Source organism: Lissotriton helveticus, chromosome 12, assembly GCF_964261635.1.
Source record: "Lissotriton helveticus chromosome 12, aLisHel1.1, whole genome shotgun sequence".
Classification (NCBI taxonomy): domain Eukaryota; kingdom Metazoa; phylum Chordata; class Amphibia; order Caudata; family Salamandridae; genus Lissotriton; species Lissotriton helveticus.
The window spans coordinates 750,099,093-750,122,539 of record NC_136073.1 but is presented as its reverse complement, the minus strand read 5'-3'; the positions used below and the strand labels follow the sequence as shown (position 1 = coordinate 750,122,539).

General features: G+C 43.1%; 1 protein-coding gene across 4 annotated transcripts in view; it reads right to left on the bottom strand.

The window, feature by feature from the left end:
- PPOX (protoporphyrinogen oxidase) overlaps positions 1 to 23,447 on the bottom strand; it is a 377,624-nt gene that overhangs the window by 155,678 nt on the left and 198,499 nt on the right. For all 4 annotated transcript variants that reach the window (XM_078669168.1, XM_078669170.1, XM_078669169.1 and 1 more), the window contains exons 9-10: positions 14,429 to 14,547; positions 13,162 to 13,275 (exon numbers count right to left, since the gene is read on the bottom strand). In XM_078669168.1, the coding sequence (XP_078525294.1) occupies positions 13,162 to 13,275; positions 14,429 to 14,547 (233 nt within the window). The remainder of the gene's footprint in view (positions 1 to 13,161; positions 13,276 to 14,428; positions 14,548 to 23,447) is intronic.

Genomic DNA, 23,447 nt, shown 5'->3' with positions numbered 1-23,447 from the left:
GTTTGTGGACGGAATTGGCTGAAATTTTCAGGAAAATTGCACATTTTGTTTCTGAGCAGCCCTTGAAAATTTGGGGGGGTTCGTCAAGGGGGGGCCGAGAAAAAAGGGGGGTCCCAAAACGTGTTTTTAACATTGAGTTTTCCATAGGGCGGTTGGCCTCACTTTTAGCCCGAACGGCTGAATGGATTTGCACGAAACTTGGCAAAATTGTAGGGACTGGTAGCCCGATGTGCCTTTTGTAGGTCTCAATATATGTGCTCCAGTGGATTTTGAGAAATTAACGTTTAAAAAAAGATATATATCTGTAACAGCGGACCTGGCAGCGTCCCAGGACGCGTACTTTACGCGCAACGGAGCTTTGTGAAGCGAAGCTGATTGGTTCTCCGGCGTCTGTCAACATTCCAAAAGGCCGTAGCGGCCGCCATCTTGTCTCGGTAGGATCGAGAGACAAGAGGAGGTGAAAACAAAGGGGGAAATAACTATAAGGGGGCATAGTAGATCCTCGCTGACCCCCTAGGTTTGATGTGGAGGTTTTAAAAGGGCCCCGCGGGGCAAAAAAAAACAAAATAATAATAATCGAACGGTTGAATGGATTTGCGCGAAACTTGGCAAAATATTAGGGACTGGTAGCCCGATGTGCCTTTGCTAGGTCTCAATATATGTGCTCCAGTGGATTTTGAGAAATTAACGTTCAAAAAAAGATATATATCTGTAACAGCGCTCCGCTTCGCGTACTTTTCGCGTTACGGAGCTTTGCGAAGCTGATTGGTTCTCCGGCGTCTGTCAACATTCCAAACAGTCCGTAGCGGCCGCCATCTTGTCTCTCGGTAGGATTGAGAGACAAGAGGAGGCCAAAGCGAAGGGGGAAATGACCATAAGGGGGCATAGTAGATCCTTCCTGACCTCTTAGGTTTGATGTACCATTTTGCCAAGTTTGGTGTAATTCCGTTCAGCCATTCAGGCTGTAGACGTATGTAAATGTCCTATGGAAAATTGCATGGGGAAAACACATTTGAAAGTGTTGAAATTTAGAACCAATTAAAATGTTAGTTTGGTTTTGTATTTGTGTGTGATGAAAGTTAATTGGTTATGTATATATGTCAAATGAGAGGAAACCACAGCCATTTTGTGATACTACTGTCTGAGGTACATTTGTGAGGAATTTTTGGTGGTGAATTTCTGGTGTTTGATTTACACAGTACTAACACTTCTGCTACTTTTAAAAAGGTGAGTTGTTAATTTGTAAGGGGAACTATGTTGTACACTTGAAGATAATTTGAAAAATGTTTTCTGTTATTTATTTGCAGTCCTTCTGTTATACTAAATACTTGATAAAGTTAGTTTTATATTATGTATTACTAAAAACGATAAATGAAAGTGATTATTTTTTTCTGCAATTTACAGCAAGCAATTTCAAAATAAAATGGCTCACAATGAAGAGACCGTGGCAATTTCTTTTGAATTGTCCAACACATTGATTGAAATTGAGAGCACCAATAATGAAATATTGTCACAAGGAGGACATGACTTGTATGATTCCATTAGATTGATTGAAATGGACAGCACCAAGAATGAAATATTGTCACAAGGAGATGACTTGAATGATTCCACTACATTGATTGAAATTGAGAGCACCAATAATGAAATATTGTCACAAGGAGGAGATGACTTGTATGATTCCATTAGATTGATTGAAATGGACAGCACCAATAATGAAATATTGTCACAAGGAGGAGATGACTTGAATGATTCCACTACATTGATTGAAATTGAGAGCACCAATAATGAAATATTGTCACGAGGAGATGACTTGAATGATTACACTACATTGATTGAAATTGACAGCACCAATAATGAAATATTGTCACAAGGAGGAGATGACTTGAATGATTTTTTTGATCAATCTCTTGATGGCGAATTTATCGAGTGTTTGGAGACCATAGAGTTACAAGAATCATCATTGGAGACTTTTAATGAGGACATTGCTGATGAGGACATGTTACTAGTTCTTTCAAATTTAGAAAATTCTGAAGAATAAATTTATATTTAGAAATCAAAAATTGTTTGAGACATTATTCATTTTTATTTTTAATTTATGAGGTTGTAGCGAAGTGATTGTAGTATAAAATGAGACTTATAGTATAGAGTGCAACATTTTTATGTTACATGGTAAGTTTACTCATATTTACTTCCCTTCTGCCACTATATTATCTCCAATGTGTATTTGACATCTCTTCTTCTTCTCCGGCCTCCTTTCTCTCACTGTGTGTCTCCGATGCATCTTATCGCTGCTATTTTGTGTAATTACAGAAGAGAGTAAAATAAAATAGTTCGGAACGTGAAAAGGGGGCAAAGTAGAGTACTCCTCACCCCCTAGGCCTTTTTAGGCGGTCCCAAAAGGATCAGTTTCTGCTTTCCTGAGAGATTATGGTATGAGTTCCATATACCACAATAACTTGCATTACAACATGCAAGATATCTATCTCCTATTACCAACTTTTGGAGATATTCGCGCTAAGCGCGAATATCTCCAAAAAGTAACACCTGCCCTGAGCAGTTCTTAGCCATGTTATCCAATGGGAGGTGGATAACATGGCTAAGAGCATTAGCTCGGTAATGTATGAATATCGCTGAGTTTTTAGCGATATTCATGCATTGCGGCCGTTTATTATCGCATTTGCGATAAACCTTGATAATAGCAAGGTTTATCTTCGATAATTTCTGACGATGCTTAGTGGTAAAAAATTGGTTGGTAAGCATCGTTAGCGATAAATATCGCTTAACTTTGGTAATATGCCCCAACGTCTGTTAACGTTCGATTCGAAGGAAATGAGGAAGTGTTGAAAAACATTGTCTGCGCCATCTTGCCTTTTTTGAAATGCCACACTTTTGTCGTGCACGGCAGCCATTTTAGATGTGTTGACTAGACCCACTCTCTGCACGCTGTCGATTCGTAGCATGGCTCCTCACCCACGCAAGCATCTTCCCTAGGCACTGGTCACCACCGCTCTCTGTCTTATGCATGGGCAATAAACCTCCCCCCATCTGCGCTGCTCTTCCCTGAGAATCACACTCTGTGCCCGCCCGACACCTCCCTTTCGCCCTATTCACTACCGCACCCTCTGACACTCCTCTTTCTCTGTGTCCGATTGTCCAGGCTATCAGCTAGCCCTGCAGATGTAGTTTATGGCCCCAGCTGTAAAGAATCACCCCTCTTCAAAGGAGTTATAGTAGATCAAGGCCCACACCCGATGAGATCCGTCACACCACACGTGTTCCTACTATCTGAAAACCATCCTGTATTGTGATTGGGGAGGGGACCGAGCCTGAAGCGGAAGATTCCAGGAATGACTCTTTGTACATCAAAGTTTTTACAATTATGTGTCACATTAAAAATATATAGCACTCCAACAAAGTAGTAGGAATATAAAACTTTAATAACATATAAATATATACAAGAAAACAAAAACAGTAAAAACATTTAAACAACGAAGAGACCGTGGCAATTTCTTTTGAATTATCCAATAGATTTATTGAAATTGACAGCACCAATAATGAAATATTCTTGTCAGTAGCGGTCTGTTGTGCGAATAGTTCCAAGGCAGCAGAACGCGCTGAAATCTAGATGGCACGAAAGTGATGTCTAGTAAGTTGCCGCCCAGCAAAAAACGGCGTGGGGCGCCGCGGGGGTGAGTGAGTCCAGTAGGCACCACAGCTATTCTTACCGGCATTGCAGAATTACTGCTGGGGACAATGCCTGTGCTGTAGCAGGGTCACAGCAGAAACAAAAAGGATTCTGTTGAAGATGTTGTTGGTTTTCAATTTGAAAACAGTTCTGGTGTCAACTGCTATGCTAATGTAGTGGTTAATGTTTTGTTTTCTCTAGAAAATGTAAAAGAGGGGGAGGCAGTCCAAAGTTCCGTTAAAAGGGCAAAGGAAAGGATCGGTGGTTTGAACTATCAGTCAAAAAGGGGAGGGGGTGCAATAATTTTTCCTACCGGGTCACACTGTGCTTTCACCGGAAGTGAGGTCTGCAGGATTCTAGTAATTCAAAGTGAGGCTGGCGCCAGCATGGGAGCGCCGACGTCCCGCGGATACAGTTTCGTCACTCCACGGGCGATCATGGCAGTCATTCCCCATCGGGGGTCGGAGACTCCCGCGGCTCCTCTAGAATCTTCAAGGTCGTGGAGGACTACGGTGGTGGAGTCAACCAGTGACCGGGCCATTTCTTTATGCTGGGCCCGCTCTTGCCAGGTCGACCGCCATTTTGAGAGTTCGGCAGCTACCGGCGATCGCGGGGTCACATGAGCGGACGGGCTCCACCCTGCCGGGCGAGACGTTGCAGCATGGCCACAGTGGAAGAACCCTTTTCCGGGCGCCTGGAGCGCTGAGGTTGCAGCTGGGAAGCCTCCACCTGGGGAGGCGGGAGAGGCCTGTTCGCACCGTCTCTCCCTCCCAGTGCACCCCACGGCGTCTCGCTTGAGATTTGTTATGGCCGGACCAGGCGATGAGGACGAGGGGGGGGGGGTCGGAGGCATGTGCAAGACATCCCCCCCCAGTGTTGTCGCAGCCATTATAAAAGAAAGAAGTGTCCCGTCCGTCTTCGGGCCGGGCTTCCGGTGGATGTCGGCCGGACGCCCCTGGCTCTGGCCCCATGAACGGGTTTCTTGGTTTATCGGCTGCAGCCGGATCCCGTCGGCCTCGGCCCCCCGACCGTTGGTGGTCGGACCGGAAGAGCATGTGGCGGGACTACCTGCAACTCTCAAGGGCCACCGCGGCCGGACTGGGAGAGAGAGGGGAGGGTCGAGGAGACATTCCCCCCCCCTGCATCTGTTCAGCGTTGTAAAGGCAATCCCCTGGCCTCGGCCTCTCCTCCGGCTAGACCCTACGTTAGGATCTCCTGGCCGAGGCGTGGCAGCAGGACCTGCCTTATATGGGCTGCTCCCGGCTGGGCGTAGCCGGAACCCTGCCCCACCTTGGAAGTTTCCAGAGTGGGGGTGGATGTTCTACTGACTTGCATTTTCCTTAGTCTATCGATTTTTTTGGCGTGGCAGGCGGTGGGACAGCGAGGGGTGATTTGGTTTCTCTTACTGTTTTTCTGGTCTCTCACCACTGGCATATTTTAACGTTTTCTTGTTTCTAGGACATTAATAGGTTTTATCATTACGTTATGTTATCGTTTCTTTGTTCGTTGTTTAATAAAAGTTCATGTTCATCAGTGGCCTACTGATTTTCGTTTTCCTATTTTTTTCTTTCCAGGTTGTTTCATGGTAAAGTTTCTGTTAACAGGATACAGTGATCACTTCGTTATTATTGCATATGTCCTTTTCACTAGGGGTGCTCTCTGGTCGGGCCAGATGACGTATCTCTAGTAAATGGTCCAGGTGAAAAAGGTGCATCAATCAGTGGGGAGTAGATAGGCATGACAGATTACAACGGGGGAGAACGGTCCGCATTACGTACCCTTTCACTACTTGCAAAGATTTTCCTACGTTTATTTGCAAACAGGGAATACCTCCAAAAAGAACTAATTCCCAAACAGTCAATGTTCGGACAATCAATCAATCAATGAGGAATGAAATAGGTACGACGTGTTAAAGGCTTGCGTTACCTACCCTTCACTATCTGCAAAGGGAGAGAGAATATTCCTATTCTTCCTCGTTTGCAGGTAGAGAAGATCCTTAAGAGAATTAACTTCGAACAATTCAATGCTCGATTGAAACAATCAACAAGGGTACTGTGAACACAAATGAACGCCGCTTATATACATACGCATTGCTATTTTCAACAGGTTGTTCCTAATGTTTCTATTTTAGCGAGGTCAAAAAGAGATCCCATTAGTGGCCTACTGATTTTGCTCGATTCCTTTTGTTTTTTTACACGATTTTTCGCTATCTGCAAAGACTAAACAGAGTATTGCGACTCTGTGCTTGTTTGTAAATAGAGAATGAACCAAAGAGAACAATCAATCAAATGGAGAGAGAAGCAGGCACGACGGATTACAAAGGGGGCAAAGGGCTGCGTTAACTACCCTTCACTATCTGCAAAGAGAGAGTACTCCTAATAGAAATGAGGGGTGGGGGGCAGCATTCAAAGCAGATCAGTGTGCATAAACACGAAAATGTTTTTACTTACCACGTACTTGACATTCGACAGCTTATGATATTTGCTATTAAAAAACCATTGAAATTCACTGAAAAAACCATAGGTTATAGACCATATATAGTTAGGAATTAGCATTTACAAAACCTTGAAAATTCACTGAAAAAACCATAGGTTATAGACCATATATAGTTAGGAATTAGCATTTACAAAACCTTGAAAATTCACTGAAAAAACCATAGGTTATAGACCATATATAGTTAGGAATTAGCATTTAAAAAACCTTATTTTACTCACACAAAACCATTGAAATTCCATATATAGTTAGTTGCACTAACTATATATCGCGCACCCGCAATCCACTGCTGATGATGTCACATATTACATCATTCATGACATGGTCAGTGACATCACTGATGACATCACTGATGACATCTCAAATGACATCACTGATGACATCACTGATGACATCTCATTTGACATCAATGACCACATCACTGATGATATCATTCATGTGACAATACAATGCATCTCCTCACACTTTAATATAACCTCTGTTACACCCAGTGTTAAATACAGAGTATAATTTTTGAAACCATTGACACACCAATACTAGTTACTACATACGCACTCAGTGATTCCTATGTTTACACACACATTCACTCATTTACCCATACAATCATTCATACATACAATCACTCATCTTTACAACACTATCATATGCACTCATACACCTATACAGACTCTCACACTCTGTCACTCATCCATGGAGTTACTCACACACCTAGTCAGTCCTGTAAAGAATCAATCACACTTCCATTTTCTAATCTATACAGTTAAACATAGAGCACCTTACATTTTGAAACATATACTAACACATAATTACTCTCTTATACAATCATTGATACAAGTACACATTGATCTGCACAGAGTCACACACCTCCCAGCCAGCCACACACACACTCAGTCTCCCATACAAATACTTGGGCAATCAATCAATAACCCATATAGTTACTCATATAGCTACTGATCAACACATGCAGCAGTTTACAGAACAACAGACATAATGATGCACAAATTAAGACAGTTTAGTCACTAACCCATGCACTCAGTGAGACACATTTAATCACTCACTCATACAGTCAGTCACGCACCTACTAAATCCTTCATCCAGACACTTCTACATCTACTCATTCTTCAATATGTAAAACATATTTAAACTTTACAGAAACACACAGTCACTGGATGATGTCATCAGTGATGTCATCAGTGATGTCATTTGAGATGTCATCAGTGATGTCATCAGTGATGTCACTGACCATGTCATGAATGATGTAATATGTGACATCATCAGCAGTGGATTGCGGGTGCGCGATATATAGTTAGTGCAACTAACTATATATGGAATTTCAATGGTTTTGTGTGAGTAAAATAAGGTTTTTTAAATGCTAATTCCTAACTATATATGGTCTATAACCTATGGTTTTTTCAGTGAATATATATATATATATATATATATATATATCCTTTTCTTGTTCGATTCTCCAAGCCCAGGAATCAAAAAATCAAAAAGGCACGGACTCCTCTTGCTTTGTGCAAATGTTGGTTTGTTTTTCGTGCTGTTCCACCACTTCGTGTTTCAACCCACCAGGGGCCTTTATCACATGACATGCTACATCTTTTTTTCTTCCCATTTTTAAAGTGACAAGTGCATGATTAACTCCTGAATATAGAAAACAGACTACCCGTCTGAACTCTGATATTGCACTGCTCAGTTTAACAAACATAATAGCTTATATACTGTTTGGCTGATTCTTAAATATTTCAAATTTTATAAATATCTAAGATTATTAAAAAACAACAACTTATGTGCAAAACTATGCAATTTCACTGTTTAAATACATTTGATTTGCAGAACACAAAATTCATTTTCTCGATTTTACTCTTGGGTCTGACGCTTAAAATCTTAAAACCATGTGCATAATTCCCAATATTGCTATATAAAAACATTTTTCCAGAAACACACACGTTATTTTATATATGTCCGATATTTAAAATCATACAGTTAAGATTGCGACATTTAAAACCATGAGCAAAGTATGCAGTTAGTATAGTACTGTATAAATAAATTTCTATGTTTTGCACACTTAAAGAGCATTTCTGAATATCACATCTTGGTTATTTCCTCACTTGGTTTTCATCTTGCATCATCCCAAAACCAGATCTAATCCGCCTTAAGCAGTATTCAAAACGATTATTGATGTTGGTATGGACATACTGTTTGTTATTTCTACAGTGCAAATAGTAATACAAAATAGTGCAATTAAAGTGTGAATGTTATGTGTTCCTAATACTCCCAAAGTATGAACACACCAATAAAGTGCCATTGTCCATTAAAAAACTGGTTGTGACATGAGCCCATGTCACAAAGAAGGGGGGGGGGGGGAGTTTCAGTATGGGTAAGGGACTCAGAGTATAAAAACCCTATGGTATTTGTTCTCTGTTTTTCTATTACATTATATAACCAGTAAGATTTAAAAATATGCTGTTGTTGCCAGGTGTGCAAGTCTTCTGTTGTATTCAGCCCTTGTATGCACTTGCTGTCTAGTTCAAGGATATGCCTGGTTTCTAGTCGCCTTAGTATAGCCTCTCTGTTCCCTCCTCGTCTCAGTGGGGGAACACAGTTTATCACATAATATTTCAAATAGTCTAAGTTGTTTTCATGGACCTCTCTGAAATGTTGGGCCATCGGATACGTAGTATCATTATTGGTTACGGCACGTATGTGCTTCAGTATTATCTTGTGGACCTTCCGTTTTGTGCTTCCCACATAGCGCACTCCACAAGAGCACTCCAGCACATACACAGCAAACTCAGTTTTACAAGTTAAAAACGTTTCAATTATAGTTGGGCTATCCTTGAATGGTGTTTGATAAGAAGTCTTGCTTTCTCCATATTTACATGCCTTGCATGATATACATCTTTCAAAATCTTTACGGAATTACATCCAATTGGCATTTTTTCTCACTTCTGGGCTGCTGCTTACTAAGCAATCCCCTGTGCTTGGAACCCTTCTGTATGTTATCATGGGGTTGGTGGCATTCGCTCTCCTATAACCCGGTCACTTTGCACTAAATGCCAATTCTTTTTTACTATTTTTCTTAGGCTGTCTCTTTGCTTGTTGTATGTTAGGATCAGTCTGGGGCTGCTTTCAGTGGTTACTACGCTTAATGTTTGCTTGTTTTTGCTAGCTTAGGACTTAACCAACAGGTCCTCACGCGGTTGGGCTCTTGTTCGACAGATTGCCTCATCCACCCTTCGCTCTGAGTAGCCTCTGGCCAGAAAGCGAGATTTACACTCCCCCTGTGCTTTTATTAGGTCTAACTTCCTGTTGCAAATCCGCCGTATCCTGAGCATTTCACCATACGGGATACTATGGATTGTATGCTTGGGGTGAAAGCTGGTAGAATGGTATTACCAGCCGTGAGCTTGCGGTGCAGTCTCGTTTCTATCTTGTTGTTAAGCACATAAACCTCTACATCTAGGAAGCAGATGGAGATAGCACTAATATCATATGTAATCTGTAAATGTATGTCATTGTTATTTAGCATAGTGGTAAATTCCTGGCACTTTGATTTTACAACCATCTCTTCCCACTATCCCATGTGGAGACAGGCGTAGCTTGGTGAAAAACTTGCACCCATATCTACGCATCTCACTTGGTGATAAACCTGTTGCTGAAATAAAAAATAGTTATTATTCAAGCAAAATTTTGTTAGATCTATCAACATTTTGTTATGGGATTGGAATTCCCATAATTAAGGAGCCTTTAAAACACAGTCATTTCTGGAAGCAGGAACTTTTATTTTCCCGTGAGCAAGGATTGGAAGTAAAGCTGAAAAGCGTTGGGACTGATATTAATGCTGCATGCCGAATGAATTTTGTTTAATAAAAGTGCCTGGATTCCCTGGAATTTGGATTCAAGGTCATTCTTTGCGTGAGGAGGTTTGCTGGATACTAAGGTGGGAGGCTCTGAGCCTTCCACTTTGAAGCCACCCTGCCAGGGTCTGGGGTCCCTAAAGTCGCAGCAACTATGTTGGTTTATGGATGAAAGTGGGCCTGACCCGCTTGCCTCTGTTTTTTGAAAGACGGAATGCTCTCCATAAATAATACAAAGTGGAAACGAACAAGGGAAAGTGAACTAAAATGTTTCAGATTCACGGATTCTTCATGAATGAAGGTACGCTATTTAACCTCAACCCCTAGCATGCCTGCAATCTGTTGAAGTTTAACAATTTTTGCGTATGGAAATGCCATATAAGAATCGATATTTAATTGCAACTTTTGCAAGAAGAGAATTGCAATACTGCAGAATACATTAAATGGACTGATTGAGGTTCTATGCGCACGTGCATGTAAATGACACTTAGACTCCACAGAACGTCGAATTAAGGAGCCTTTAAAACACATAGGGCTAGATGTAGGTAAACTACATTTACCGATTCTAAAATACCGAATTTTACCGATTGGTACGTTAGAATCGGTAAATGCTATGTAGGTAATTACTCTGTAAGTATTTCCGAATCGGTGCGATTCGGTAATTCCCATTCATACCGAATCGGTATTTACCGATTCGTTAAAAGGGGGGAAACATTCAAGGGTGACAGGGTGTCACTTTGACACCCTGTTGCACCCCTGAATTGTGCCTGGGTGCACATGTGGCACACGTATGTCTGCCACATGGCATTGTTATTAAATGCAAAAAATTGCTTTTTTTTGGATTTTCGTAATTTACCACCAACTTGTAGTGGTGGTAAAAAAAAAAAAAAAAAAAAATATATATATATATATATATATATATATATATATATATATATATATATATTAGCAGCTCGTCCCGACCTTGTTTGGGAGCAATCAGGCTTCCCCGACCCCCGCCCCGACATTGTCCAGCAGCCCGGGACCCCGCCCGCCCCAACATTGTCCAGCAGCCCGGGCCCCAGCCCGCCCCGTCCCCCGCCTGCCCCGACCCCCGCCTGCCCCGACATTGTCTGTGGGTCCCCCGGAGCCTTACCTCAGCCGCTGCTCCTCCCCGCGCTCCTCAGTTCACCGCTCCGCCGCTCCTCACCACTCCTCACCGCTCCTCCCGCCTGTCCGCCGGTCGTCACCGTTCCTCCCCCGCGCCATGTCCACCGCTCCTGGACGCCGCTCCTCCCCGCGCTCCTGACGTCAGCACGCAGGTTGCGGCCGGCGCTACTTTGAAGGGACTACTTCTTTTTTTAAGGTACATTTTTTTAAATAACGCATATTTTTATAGTTTATATAGCCTATGTCCATCTGCACACCCTGACGATTACAATGATGTATCGGGTGTGTGGATTGGCGCTGTGGTTCCCGAGTTTACCCACCTCAAAGGCTCAAAGTTCTTGCTTTATAATAGTAGTATACACACACACACACACACACAATATATAGTTACCTTATACTTGCAATTAAAAGACATAAGCCTTAAACATTTATGCCTTTAAAATGAAATGTGTTGTAAAAGAATGCAAAAGGCATATGCATTGTAAAATCCTGCGTGGTGAAGTTTATGCGTGGTAACGGTACTTGCCTGGGAACGACTGTGTTGTAATGGTAATGTGTTGTAACAGTCGAGTTGTAATGGCTGTTTCCCAAAACAGCTCATTATTAAATGCAGCTTGGAAGTAAAACTTTCCTTGCAAGGTCCTCGTTTTCCTCACTACTTGCATCAAAACAAACATATCCTAACACCTCTGATGAAAGCATCATGTCCGGGAAATGTTGCTAATCATGATTTGTCTTATGTGGCCTTCTGAGGTTAAGGTGCCCAGTCTAGACCCATAGAAATACTAATACACATAGGGTATATAAGATCCTCTCAAATAACGAGCAGGGAGGGGTGGGTGACATAGTGGGTGACATGCCGGGAGACATGCTCCTTGAAAGGACACTATTCTGGCTTTTCAGTAGGTGTGTGAGGAGGTGTTTCATGGCTCAGAAATCCTGCAGCTTAACGATGTAGCATAACCAATGCTTGGGATGTACATTCTGCTCATTCTCTTAGTATTTATTGTTGTGGAGTTATCAGCCATCATATTCATTAGGTTAACATATAATAAACACTAATTAGTATATAACACAAAGATGTGCACATGCTGTTTGGGGATAGTTGAGAGAGTCCATTATATCTTCTTGCAAGAGCTTCACTGGCAGGTCTGTCATTTTCGAAACCTACACTTACATGCACCAAGGGAGGAAGAAGGTCCAGGTCTATTACCTCTCACCCCTCTTGGGTGTATGAGATTTTCAAAACATCACCAATATTCCTACCAGTTTAGCCCAAAAGAGAAGAGGAAAGGGATACCTGTCTATTTTCCTTTTCTCTGCAGGGATCAAGGTTATTAACACCCATCACAGAGGGCTTAAACATTAACCGTGAAATACCCAAGTAAAATGGGATACAATGACAGGTGCACAAAGGCTCTGTAAGATGTCACAAAAAAGTAGTTGACCTCCTAAGCCACTCACTCATCATATTTTTATGTCCTAGTTGCCATAGCTAAAACTATGGACAAACATTCCACTTGGCAAGTACGTGCTTACGTCTGCCAATTGGTTTTCTCTCTTTCTCAAACATCAGCGCCATCATGTGTGAATAATTCAGTACTGACTGTTAGCAAACACCTCCTGCTTGCGTAACATGTGAAGGACTTTTTGTAGCTCTTTACTGACTTTTCATAGATTTGGGTTCCAAGAATATCCTCTCGAATTTTGTGGAACTAAATTTACATCTGTGTTTCATTGTGGGGCCAAGGGTGACAAACCTAGAGATCAGCGCCGTGTTTTCAGGATAACCACTGCCTATGTAAATGTTTCAACTTTGTTTTATTGCAAGCACATTTGGGGCTGGATCCTACACTCCTGAACCCACAGTGGACACGTGATGTACAGCCGCTTTTACTGTGCAAATGAATGTTGTCATAAATATGGAAGACAAAAGTAAGTTGAGTTTATCGGGTCTCTTGATATACTTGCCGTGAGTCTGGTCGAGAGGGCGCCCGTGCGATTTTGTTCCGGAAAGGCAATGGAGTCATAAACAATACCCAACAGGGCGCCGTCTTCGAATGATGGAACCAGGTGCCCGAATCCCTGGAAGGTAAAGAAACACGAATCCGGGAGAATAGGAGTTGGACAAAAACACAAAGATGTACCTGCGCAAAACTAGGAATTGCTTTGAACAGATGGCAGTTTATTGCATCACTAGACCAGGAAAATCTCTGGCACCTCCCACCTACAGAAAACTGTATTCACACTGCTTTTTTCCCTAAATGAACACACAATCAATAGTAATGAAAATGCCTTGCAACGTGAAGAAAAACTGCAGCAAACCAAAAAATTAGAATATGCAGCTGGCAATGTAAGTGATGTTATGTTGTTCTGAAAACATGAGAATTTGTTTCTGGAACGTTGGCAGAGCTCTAGATTTTACTTTCTTTCCCTTCTCTTCTAAACCTGTCCTTGTGCCTATAAACTACAGTGAAGAGCACAGGTTAACCATAATCTAAGGACAGTGCTCAATTTCTGAGAATAAAAGATAGCTAACATACTTAGGCCTAATTAAGAGTGCCCGGGAGGGGTGCAGGCATTTACAGGACATCATAATTACCAAGACCTTGGGGTGACACATTTAGACCTGCTAAATTCCTCTAATTCTGAGTTTTGACTCTGAACTGGAGACTAACAAGAAAGATTTGGTGCATAATGTACCAAATTCCTCATGTCTTGGCAACTACCCGGAAAACCTGTTAGAAGTCTGATGTTTGTGCAAACAGGAGTTTGTGCCCGGATCCTAGTTTTAGACCCAACCTGGAATCGTGGGTTAGAATAGAATCGCTTGTGGGTTATGCATTCATACCTGTGACCCGTGAGTTTGAATATGGGCATCGCACACTGAGGCTTTCATTCTTCTGTGGTTGATAAACTCAGTAAATTAATTAGTCAAATATTTAGTTTATAGTGCGGTGAAAGGGAAAACAGCAGGTGCCATTAATTAAAAATATTTATTAACATAAATCTGATAAACAATATAGATCTTGAGGGAACAGTAGATTAACGTAGGCTCGGCTAATCTAATATTTCTTCTCCTCCGTCATAAAATAAAGCTTTTTGCGATGAGTCCAAAAGTCTGGCATACTTAAATCTCACTGTTTTAGTGCCTTGAACGACTGGCGGCCTTCTATTCACTCTATTTATAACAGATTGGCTGCCTTCTCTTTTAAGAGCTAGCGGAATAAAAACTTACCGAAACAGGAAGGATGGCGCCTTCATACTGTAGGTTCACCACGGCCACCGTAACAGCATCGATCTGTCTCAGTTCCATGGCTACCGGGTTAAGCGATGCTGGCACAACTTGACTAAGAGCTGAAAAAGACACTTGCTTCAGGCAAAATACATCCATACTAACTAATATTGTCCTAATTGTGCAGAAGAAGGGACAGGCAGGAAACACTGGCTTCCAGGAGCGGCTTTTACAATTTAAATACGTATTAGCAGTGATTGCAAAGTGATTCCCTTAATCAAAGACCGTACAATTAAAAAAATAATCCAATCTATTTTGCACAGATGGATCTGTGTCACAGTTGGGAGAAATACAGCATCATTATTACAACAACCATGTACCTGGAACACCCTCCCCATCCTACGGAAGACCCAGGACCTGTTAGCATTCAGAAGACTACTCAAGACCTGGCTATTCGAATAGTAGCATCACCCCCCCTCCCCCCCCCCCTCCCCAGCGCCTTGAGACCCTCACGGGTGAGTAGTGCGCTTTACAAATGCTTTGATTGATCGATAGGTGATGTGGAACCAAATGTAGATCTTTATGTAGGGTTTGTTGAAGTGAGGGAACCACCCACGTCACCAAAACTGCAGTTCAATGACCTATTTACATGTGGGTTAACTACTGGGTTCTGCAGACAGAGCCTTTGCTGGCACCTCTGATGGCAACCAATAACCTGTGGTCAGTCAGCCATAGGAGTGCAGGTTAATAGAGAGACTAGGCTGCATTACTTAGGGCGCAGCGAGTGTCATTCATTTTTCTTGTCTGTGTCCGAAATGCAATGCTTGGCGGACACGGTCTAGAGAAACATGCTATGGCCCCAATACTCAGAAAGAATACTCCTTGCGTGGTAGGGGCATTTGTTTTCTCTAAACAAAAATGCTTGCAGAGTGGGTGCTTTTGACATGGAGCCCGCTGGCAAACCTGCACTACTGTGAGAAGAGCCTCACAAGCCGAAACACTTCACAGTACAGAGATTCTCATCAGGCAGATGGGGGAATCTGTTAATAGGGAGCACGGTCCTCCACCTGGGTAGTAGACAACATGGCCCCACCCAGAGAAACCAGTGCACTGTCCACCAGGACCTAAACAACCAATTTAGTTTGTTCCCATGTTTAATTTGTGCCTGTGGTTGCAGATAGTGAGCTGAGGTACTCATTTTTGCTGATGGGACATATTTTCCGACGTCATCTAAGAACAAGCATTAGAAATGCAATCGGGCTCGGATTTATTTGAGTTTGAGCTAATGGCATTGTAAATGGTAATGTATTTTTGCTAAGTGTTATGGAGTGTGTTAATGTGGTGTGTAGTGGAATTATGTGTGTTAGATTATAATTGTAGCAATGGTGGCATGCTGTGTTTTTACATGAATATGTTTAAAACTAAAGTGTACCATACTGAGATTGCTACAATACTTAATTGTGGATGTGTAACAATCGATGCATGTACTGATGGCCGTGACTGCCTGTAGAAATTGTGCACTGATGGCTGGTGGTGAGCAGTAGCATTGGTGGTGGTGGTACTGCTGGCCGTAGTACTGGTAGTGGTAGTACTGGTGGTGGTGGTACTGGTGGTGGTGGTACTGGTGGTGGTAGTACTGGTGGTGGTAGTGGTATTGGTAGTGTTAGTACTGGTAGTGGTAGTACTGGTGGTCGTGGTACTGGTAGTACTGGTGGTGGTGGTAGTGGTAGTACTGGTGCCTGTAGTACTGGTAGTACTGGTGGTGGTGGTGGTACTGGTGGTGGTAGTACTGGTGGTGGTGGTGGTACTGGTAGTACTGGTGGTGGTAGTACTGGTGATGGTGGTACTGGTGGTGGTGGTAGTGGTACTGGTAGTGGTAGTACTGGTAGTGGTGGTGGTGGTGGTGGTGGTATTGGTAGTGGTAGTACTGGTGGTGGTGTTACTGGTAGTACTGGAGGTGGTGGTACTGGTAATGGTAGTACTGGTGGTGGTAGTACTGGTGGTGGTAGTACTGGTAGTGGTGGTACTGGTAGTGGTGGTACTGGTAGTGGTAGTACTGCTGGTGGTGGTAATGGTAGTGGTAGTACTGGTGGTGGTACCGGTAGTGGTAGTGCTAGTGGTGGTGGTACTGCACGCGGATCTGTAAAACTGGAAGTGTATGGCGGCCCTGCGACTGTATGCATTTGTAAAGTCTGCACGTTTGAAGCCTTGTGGCGCTGCAAGCACGTGTGTCTTAAACCTTGCAAGGTTGGTGGCACTGCACTTATGTCTGCATAGCTCACGTTCTACGTGGCACCGCACCCGTCCCTGTGAATATGAAGACACGTTCATAAAGCACGAGTTCGTCGTAAAATCAAAGCGTTACTAGCGCTGCACAGGTGTGAACGCGAGAAAATCAGAGTAAATTAAATTGTGTACATCTTGCAAGGTTAGAGGCACTGCGTGTGCGTCTAAAGACTGTTGGGCTTGGGTTGTGTGTGTAAATCTTACGAGGCACTGAATGTGTGCACTGTGGAACTTTCAGGTTAATGGCACTGCACGACTGTGTGTATATGTGCCACTGCAGGTGTGAGTCTGTAAGACAGGGCTGTTGGCACTCAACATGTGAGCTGTAAAACTGACATAGTTGGTGCAGAGGTTAAAGTGGGCCTATTAAGTTTGTGGAACAGGTGCCATTGAGGGCCTACGTAAATCTCGCAGCAGAGGTAAGTGGCACTGCACACGTGTCTGTAAAACGTAACTGGCACGATTGGTATCAGCGCTCGTGTAAGCCGCGCAGCCTCAGTAGCGCTGCACGTGTTTCTGGGTAGCTCCAAGGTTGGCTGCACTGCTGGTGTGTGTCTGGCAAGCCTGCGCGGTTGGTGCAACTACAAAGGTGCGTCCAGTGTGGGTGGCACTGCGCATTTGTCTGAGAAGATGGTGGGGTTGGTAGCGCTGAACGTGTGTATGTATACATGTAGCGGTTGCTGGCACTGTTTATATTTTTGTATAGATTGCATGGTTTGTGGCACTGAAAGTGTGTGATTTCGTGTGTTAGTGACCTTGCACTTGTGTCTGAAACGTGTGTGGACCTTGGTAAAACGGTGGTGTTTCCACAGAGCCTGTCACTGTTGAGATCGTATTTCGATTCACTGTAAACTACAGGTGCCAAATACCCATGGCAGCGGTACACACTTTATCAACGTTGGACGGATGAAAGGCTGAGCAAATCCCGCCAAGATTTCAAACTTTGGATGAGGTTTATTACCGGTGCTCAGCCCAGATGGATTCCTTATATGATTGCGACATTGTATTAATATTTATGTTTTATATCACCTAGCAGCCACTTCACAGCGCTTATTGGTAGACACCCAATAGGTGCAAATCGACATTTCTAGAGTTGCTCGCATTCCTTCCTTTTCCCAATGGCCCCTCTCCAATCGCTACATTTATTTCGTGACGGATAGGTTCAGGCCGGCGCGAGAGTTATGAGAAAAAAATCTCCTTACCTGTTCTTGCACCCGGTAGTTCTTGCAAGATGAAGAGCACGACCAGCATCAAAGACGACGTACGGCATGTCCACACACGACGGTGTGTGCTCGTGCCTGGGATACGTCGACCCATGTCTGGAGGAATAACGCCGGCAAGGTTTTCACTCTAAGGGTCGGGCTCCGTATCCTGAGCCAGCTAGCGCCTTAAGGAGGCATGCGCCTACGCCTGGGCGCCAAGGGTGCTCGGCTCCTTTTGTTTCGACGTAGTTACCTCTCGCAGTCCACGACAAACTTGGGAAATGTAGCTCAAGTTTACCATGGGGATGTTATCACGGTCCTCTCAGGAAGCTGCGCGCTGAGAGCTGCAGAATTGTGAACGCGCCCGGCCATCTGGATTCACTAACGGAGGCACGCTGACAGCTCCTAATTATAATTTATGTACTTCTTTGCTCGAGCACGAACGAAATATGCCCAAAATGGCGGAACAAAACTACATTTACCCTATCACTTCAAGCCTATTAAAACGAAAACACAAGGAAGACGAATCACTGGCCAGATGACAGAAAACGCTAAGGAATGTCTGGAATTCCTCTCACCAAGGCCCTAAGGATACTTCTTCTTTTTTTTCTTATAACATTAGGATCTCGAAACTCCTCCCCCACTTACAGTGGGGAGGAGTCCGAGCCCTAAAAACTGCTGCCATTAGGGTTATGAAAATATTATGGGCCTGAATACGAGTGTGGTGGTCCTGAGACTTCTGCACTTACACTGGCAGGTGGTCTGTCCGCTGCATTACAACTTTAAAAGTCTTTGCTGCGGGGAACCACCAGCTGCGCCAGGGAACAGTCGTTCACTGGCGGTGGCAGAGATGCGCCACAATGTTAGTTGCTGAGTGGGACTGGTGCAGTCCCGCTGAGCATATTACAAGATCCTGCATTGCCAGCCATTTCATTGCCCCCATACCGTCCCTCCATTGGGATACCTTCAGGGGGGCACAACATGTGCTCCCCTGCCTGCATTCACCCTGCACGGCATGGACGTCACCGTCTGTAATGGGCTGCAACTTTATTTTTGCCGTTCCCACTGTGATTCCTGTTTTCCAGGCACTGCCATGAGAAAAGCAAAGGACTATCCGCCTTACGTGAGTTCAACACTTAATAAGGCAGGCGATCTTTGCGTGGCTTTGGCACAGCTATGCCGGTGGAGAACAGGCGCAACTGTGCCAAAGTCGTAATCAGCCCCAATGAGCTTTTGCTACAATTGTAGTGTTGAACTTGGCCATTTTTGCAGGTTTATCCCCCAACTTTTTGCATGGTTACCTCCTATTATTCTGACCCACTTTTTGTTAGCTTTAGGATGCTGGGCACTTTACCCCAGCTGATCAGTGCTAAAGTGCATATGCTCTCTGTCTAAATTGTACTGGTGATTGGTTCGCCATGACTGGCACGATTAATTTACTGTTAAGTTCCTAGTAAAGTGCACTAATAAACCCAGGGTTTCCAAATCAAATGCTATTAATGGATCTGCAAGAATCAAAAGGGGCCTTGACTCCTTACTCAGAAAGGCTGAGTCCAACCAAACTTATTAAACAAAACAAAAGCCAATACTGGAATATCAATTCAACAACAACAAAGTTCCAACGAAAGCTGCTTTGATTGAAGCAAAAACAACCTATTTGTCTTTAACAACATACAAATTTATTCTTATTTAGTGAAATGATCATTTTTCTTTTTTAGCACACTATTTGTCGTGCTTGGAAAATACAAAATACAAAATGCAAAAAGTTTTATGTACAATATATACAACCATATGAATATACAATTTCAAGCACACTTGGCCATTCATTCATACACAATCCTTTCAAAACAGTGAAAACAATAATAAGAAAACAATAATACGAAAACAGTGCGTCCAAGCATCGGTTAATAAATCAGTCCAAAATATTTCTTTTCATATTTTTGCGAATTATTGCAGTTGTAATTGTCACAAGATCCCTCGTGAATCCAAATAAATGCAAAACAAGAATGGGGGTAACCAGACGCTGGACAAAAAGTGGTCGACGCATTTCAAACCCCTATAATTAAGGTGGGGTTCTCCTCAGGACCGGATTGGTTCTGAAACAATAAAGATAACTGACTTTAGCGCGTGTGTTTAAAACATAAACAACTATATGAAAAAGGGATCGACTCCTTGTGTTCAACTGAAGCCTCCTACCTTATTCCAAACAAGAAAACGCAATCAATGGCAGGCAGTAAAGTTTCCCAAAGGAATTGTATTTCCCAAAAAGACGTGATGTCAGCAGCTGTGCGGAAAAGAACACAATATACGCGACAACATTTACTATTGTGTCACATTTTTCCCATTCATTCATTGAGGTCATGTGCAGTAGCGGGAAGGTGTGGGGAGTGTTTGTACTTACCCGCTAGCACACAGCTTCACGCTCGCTGCTCTCTCATTAGTTTCTCAGGCGTCTGCTCCTATCCTGTAAAAATGGAGCGGAATATGCGTTAGCTGTCTGGCGCTTCAAACGCCAATGTGGTGGTGAACCGCAAAGCGGGATGACATACCAATGCGGGCGGAAGGCATCCGTCCTTCTCCTTAGGCGGTGTAACTGGTTGACACCACTGGAGCCCTCGAGTGGAAGTGTTGCCTCAGTACTTCCTGGGTGATTACAGATGTCAGGGGTTTCTGGGATTTGTAGTTCCAAGGCGATTCTGGCAGAGAGGTGGAATAAAACCCGGCCTGGAATGGGCAGTATGTTGGTCAGTGTGGACTTAAACAGTAGGCTTATAAATTTCCGAAATTTCGTTTAATCCCCGCGTAGCGGTGTTGAACTTCATTATAAGGATTGCCTCACGTTGAGACAGTTGGGCATCCACATCGCCACCCCTGGGATCTTTTTCAATTTTGGACAGCACTGTCCAGCGCAGATCAGTGTTTTCATGCTTACACTTGGCCCAATGGTTGACCAATGGGGCGTTTTCCACTCGCCTGCGGATGCGCGATTTATGTTGCGTGATCCTACTTCTGATTTCCTGTGTTGTTTTCCCAATGTAGACTAGAGGGCATGGGCACACAATTGCATATACAACGTTCTTGGATTTACAATTAGTGAAGATATCAGGTCTCCAATGAATGTCGTCAAACGTGAAAACTGAGTCCTCAATAGTCTCAACACAACAAGTGCATGTACCGCACTTATGGTGTCCTTTGGCAGGAGGTAATCCAAACAGGCTTTGTAATGTGGGAGCCTTAGTGATTGGTAATGCCGCCCTAACAACATAATTGGCCACACTTTTGTCCTTTTTATAAGCAAAAAGTGGTGGCACTGAGAAATCTTCATGCAAGTTCTTTAGCAGATGCCAGTTGGACGTGATGAGTTTCCTGTGTAAGTTTGTAGCTGGACAAAAAGTGGTGACACACACCATCCTTTTGACATCTGGTTTGATTCTTTTTTCCAACAAGGTCTCACGAGGAGTCCACCAAGCTCGTTTGAGGGAATTTTTTAATAGTTTTTTCGGGTACCCTCTCTGAATGAGTCGATTTTTCAAATGTTCTGCATGTATGAAATATTCTTCCTTACTGGAACAATTTCTGTGAATTCTCAGAAATTGCCCAAACGGCAAATTTTGTTTCAGACTCCGAGGATGGTTGCTGGAAAAATGCAGTGCTTTATTCCTGTCGGAGGGTTTCCGGAACAGCGTTGTGCTTAAACTTCCATCTGATGGTTCCACTTTGACGTCCAGGTAATTAATGGATTCATTTGATGCTGCGACCGAGAACTGAATGTCAATCGTTCTTGAATTCAACCAACAAACGAATTGACTCAGGTCTTCATGTCCTCCTGTCCAGACCATGAAGATATCATCAATATACCGCATGTAGTGGGAAATGTTGCTGCCAAAAGGGTTAGTTTGGTGTATAAATTTCTCCTCAAATAGCCCCATGAACATTATGGCTAGCTCTGGAGCAAAGGGGCAACCCATCGCCACCCCCTTGATTTGATAAAAAAAGTCAGCATCAAACGTAAATAAGTTTTTTTGCAGGGCAAACCGTGCCAGGTCAAGTATGAACTCAGTAGGAACTCTTACTGGTCTTTCCCTTTTGTCCAAGAAAACCGTCAAGGTTTCCAGTGCTTGTTCTTGGGGAATCTGGGTGTATAGAGACACCACATCCAGTGTAACTAGGAGTTGTCTATTTGGATCGAATTTAATGGTGGAAATACGATTTAGGAACGCAGTGGTATCTTGAAGGTGCGCGGGAATTGTCTGAATGAAGGGTTTCAAGAAATGGTCAATATATTTGGCAATAGGTTCAAACAGAGATTCGCACCCTGAAATTATGGGTCGTCCTGGTGGATTTGTCTCGTCCTTGTGCAGTTTGGGAAGGACATAAAATACCGGTGTCCTGGGATTTTTATTCTGTAGGAACGCTAACTCCTTTGGTCCAATGATTCCTTCATCAAAACCCCTTTGGATGATGTCAAATAATTGATTCTTTAAATCTGTGGTAGGATCCTTACCAATGCGTCTATAGCAGTTCTGGTCGTCAAGCTGGCGGTGCACTTCTAGTTTGTATTTGTTAATATCCCATATCACCACAGCTCCGCCCTTGTCGGCCTGTTTCACTACTATAGTGTTATCATTTTTAACCGCCACCAAGGCGTCCTTTTCTGCTTTAGAAAGGTTGAACTTAACAAATGACTTCTTTTTTTCTATCGACGAAATTCCTGATAACACAGTTGTTTCAAACGTTAAAACTTCCTTTGGGATTTTAGGTCCTTTGGGACAAAATGTCGACTTTTTCTTGAGGCCAGTTGTTTCTTCCTGTATGTTTTCAGTAATATCTTGAAAAAATGTCTTAAGACGGATTTTACGGCAGAACTCCAATGTCTCTAGTTTCATTCTAGTGAAGTCCGTCGGTCTTGTTGGGACAAAATTGAGTCCTTTAGTTAGGATAGATGTTTCTGCTTCTGAGAGCATCCTATTTGATAAATTGTAAATAGGCGAGACAACTAATTGTTGTAAGATTTCTGGCGCGTCCTCCTTTGCCATGGTTGTGTGAAACGGACCCTGCCTCTGGATTTCTGTTGACCCCGTCCTAAAAAAGGCTGTTGGGTTTGCGCTTGTTGTTGATACTGATTGGGTCGATTTCCTGCCCTGTTTTGATTTGGTCGACTGCTATTATCTGGTTCGCTCCCTGAGGAAGATGTAGTGTCCGAAAAAGTTAGAAATTTTCGGCGTGATCGTCCTTGATTGTCCTGCAGAAAACGTCGAGAGTCGGAATGCGTGTAAAAGTCCTTGTTGAGATATGGATAAATTGATTCTAATGAGAAGTTTTTTTTGTCCAATTCGAATTTATTGTTTTTTTGAGTCACTGTGAAGTCCTTAAATTCTAGTATTTCTTTATCAATTTTCTCCAAGAGAGTTTTGGAATCTGTTATTAGTTGATTGGTCTCAATTTCCCTTTTTAAAGTATCTATTTCTTCTAGTTCCTTAAGTGATGTCCTATGTGCAGTCTCAATGGTAAGAACCATGAGATCCCTGCTGCAC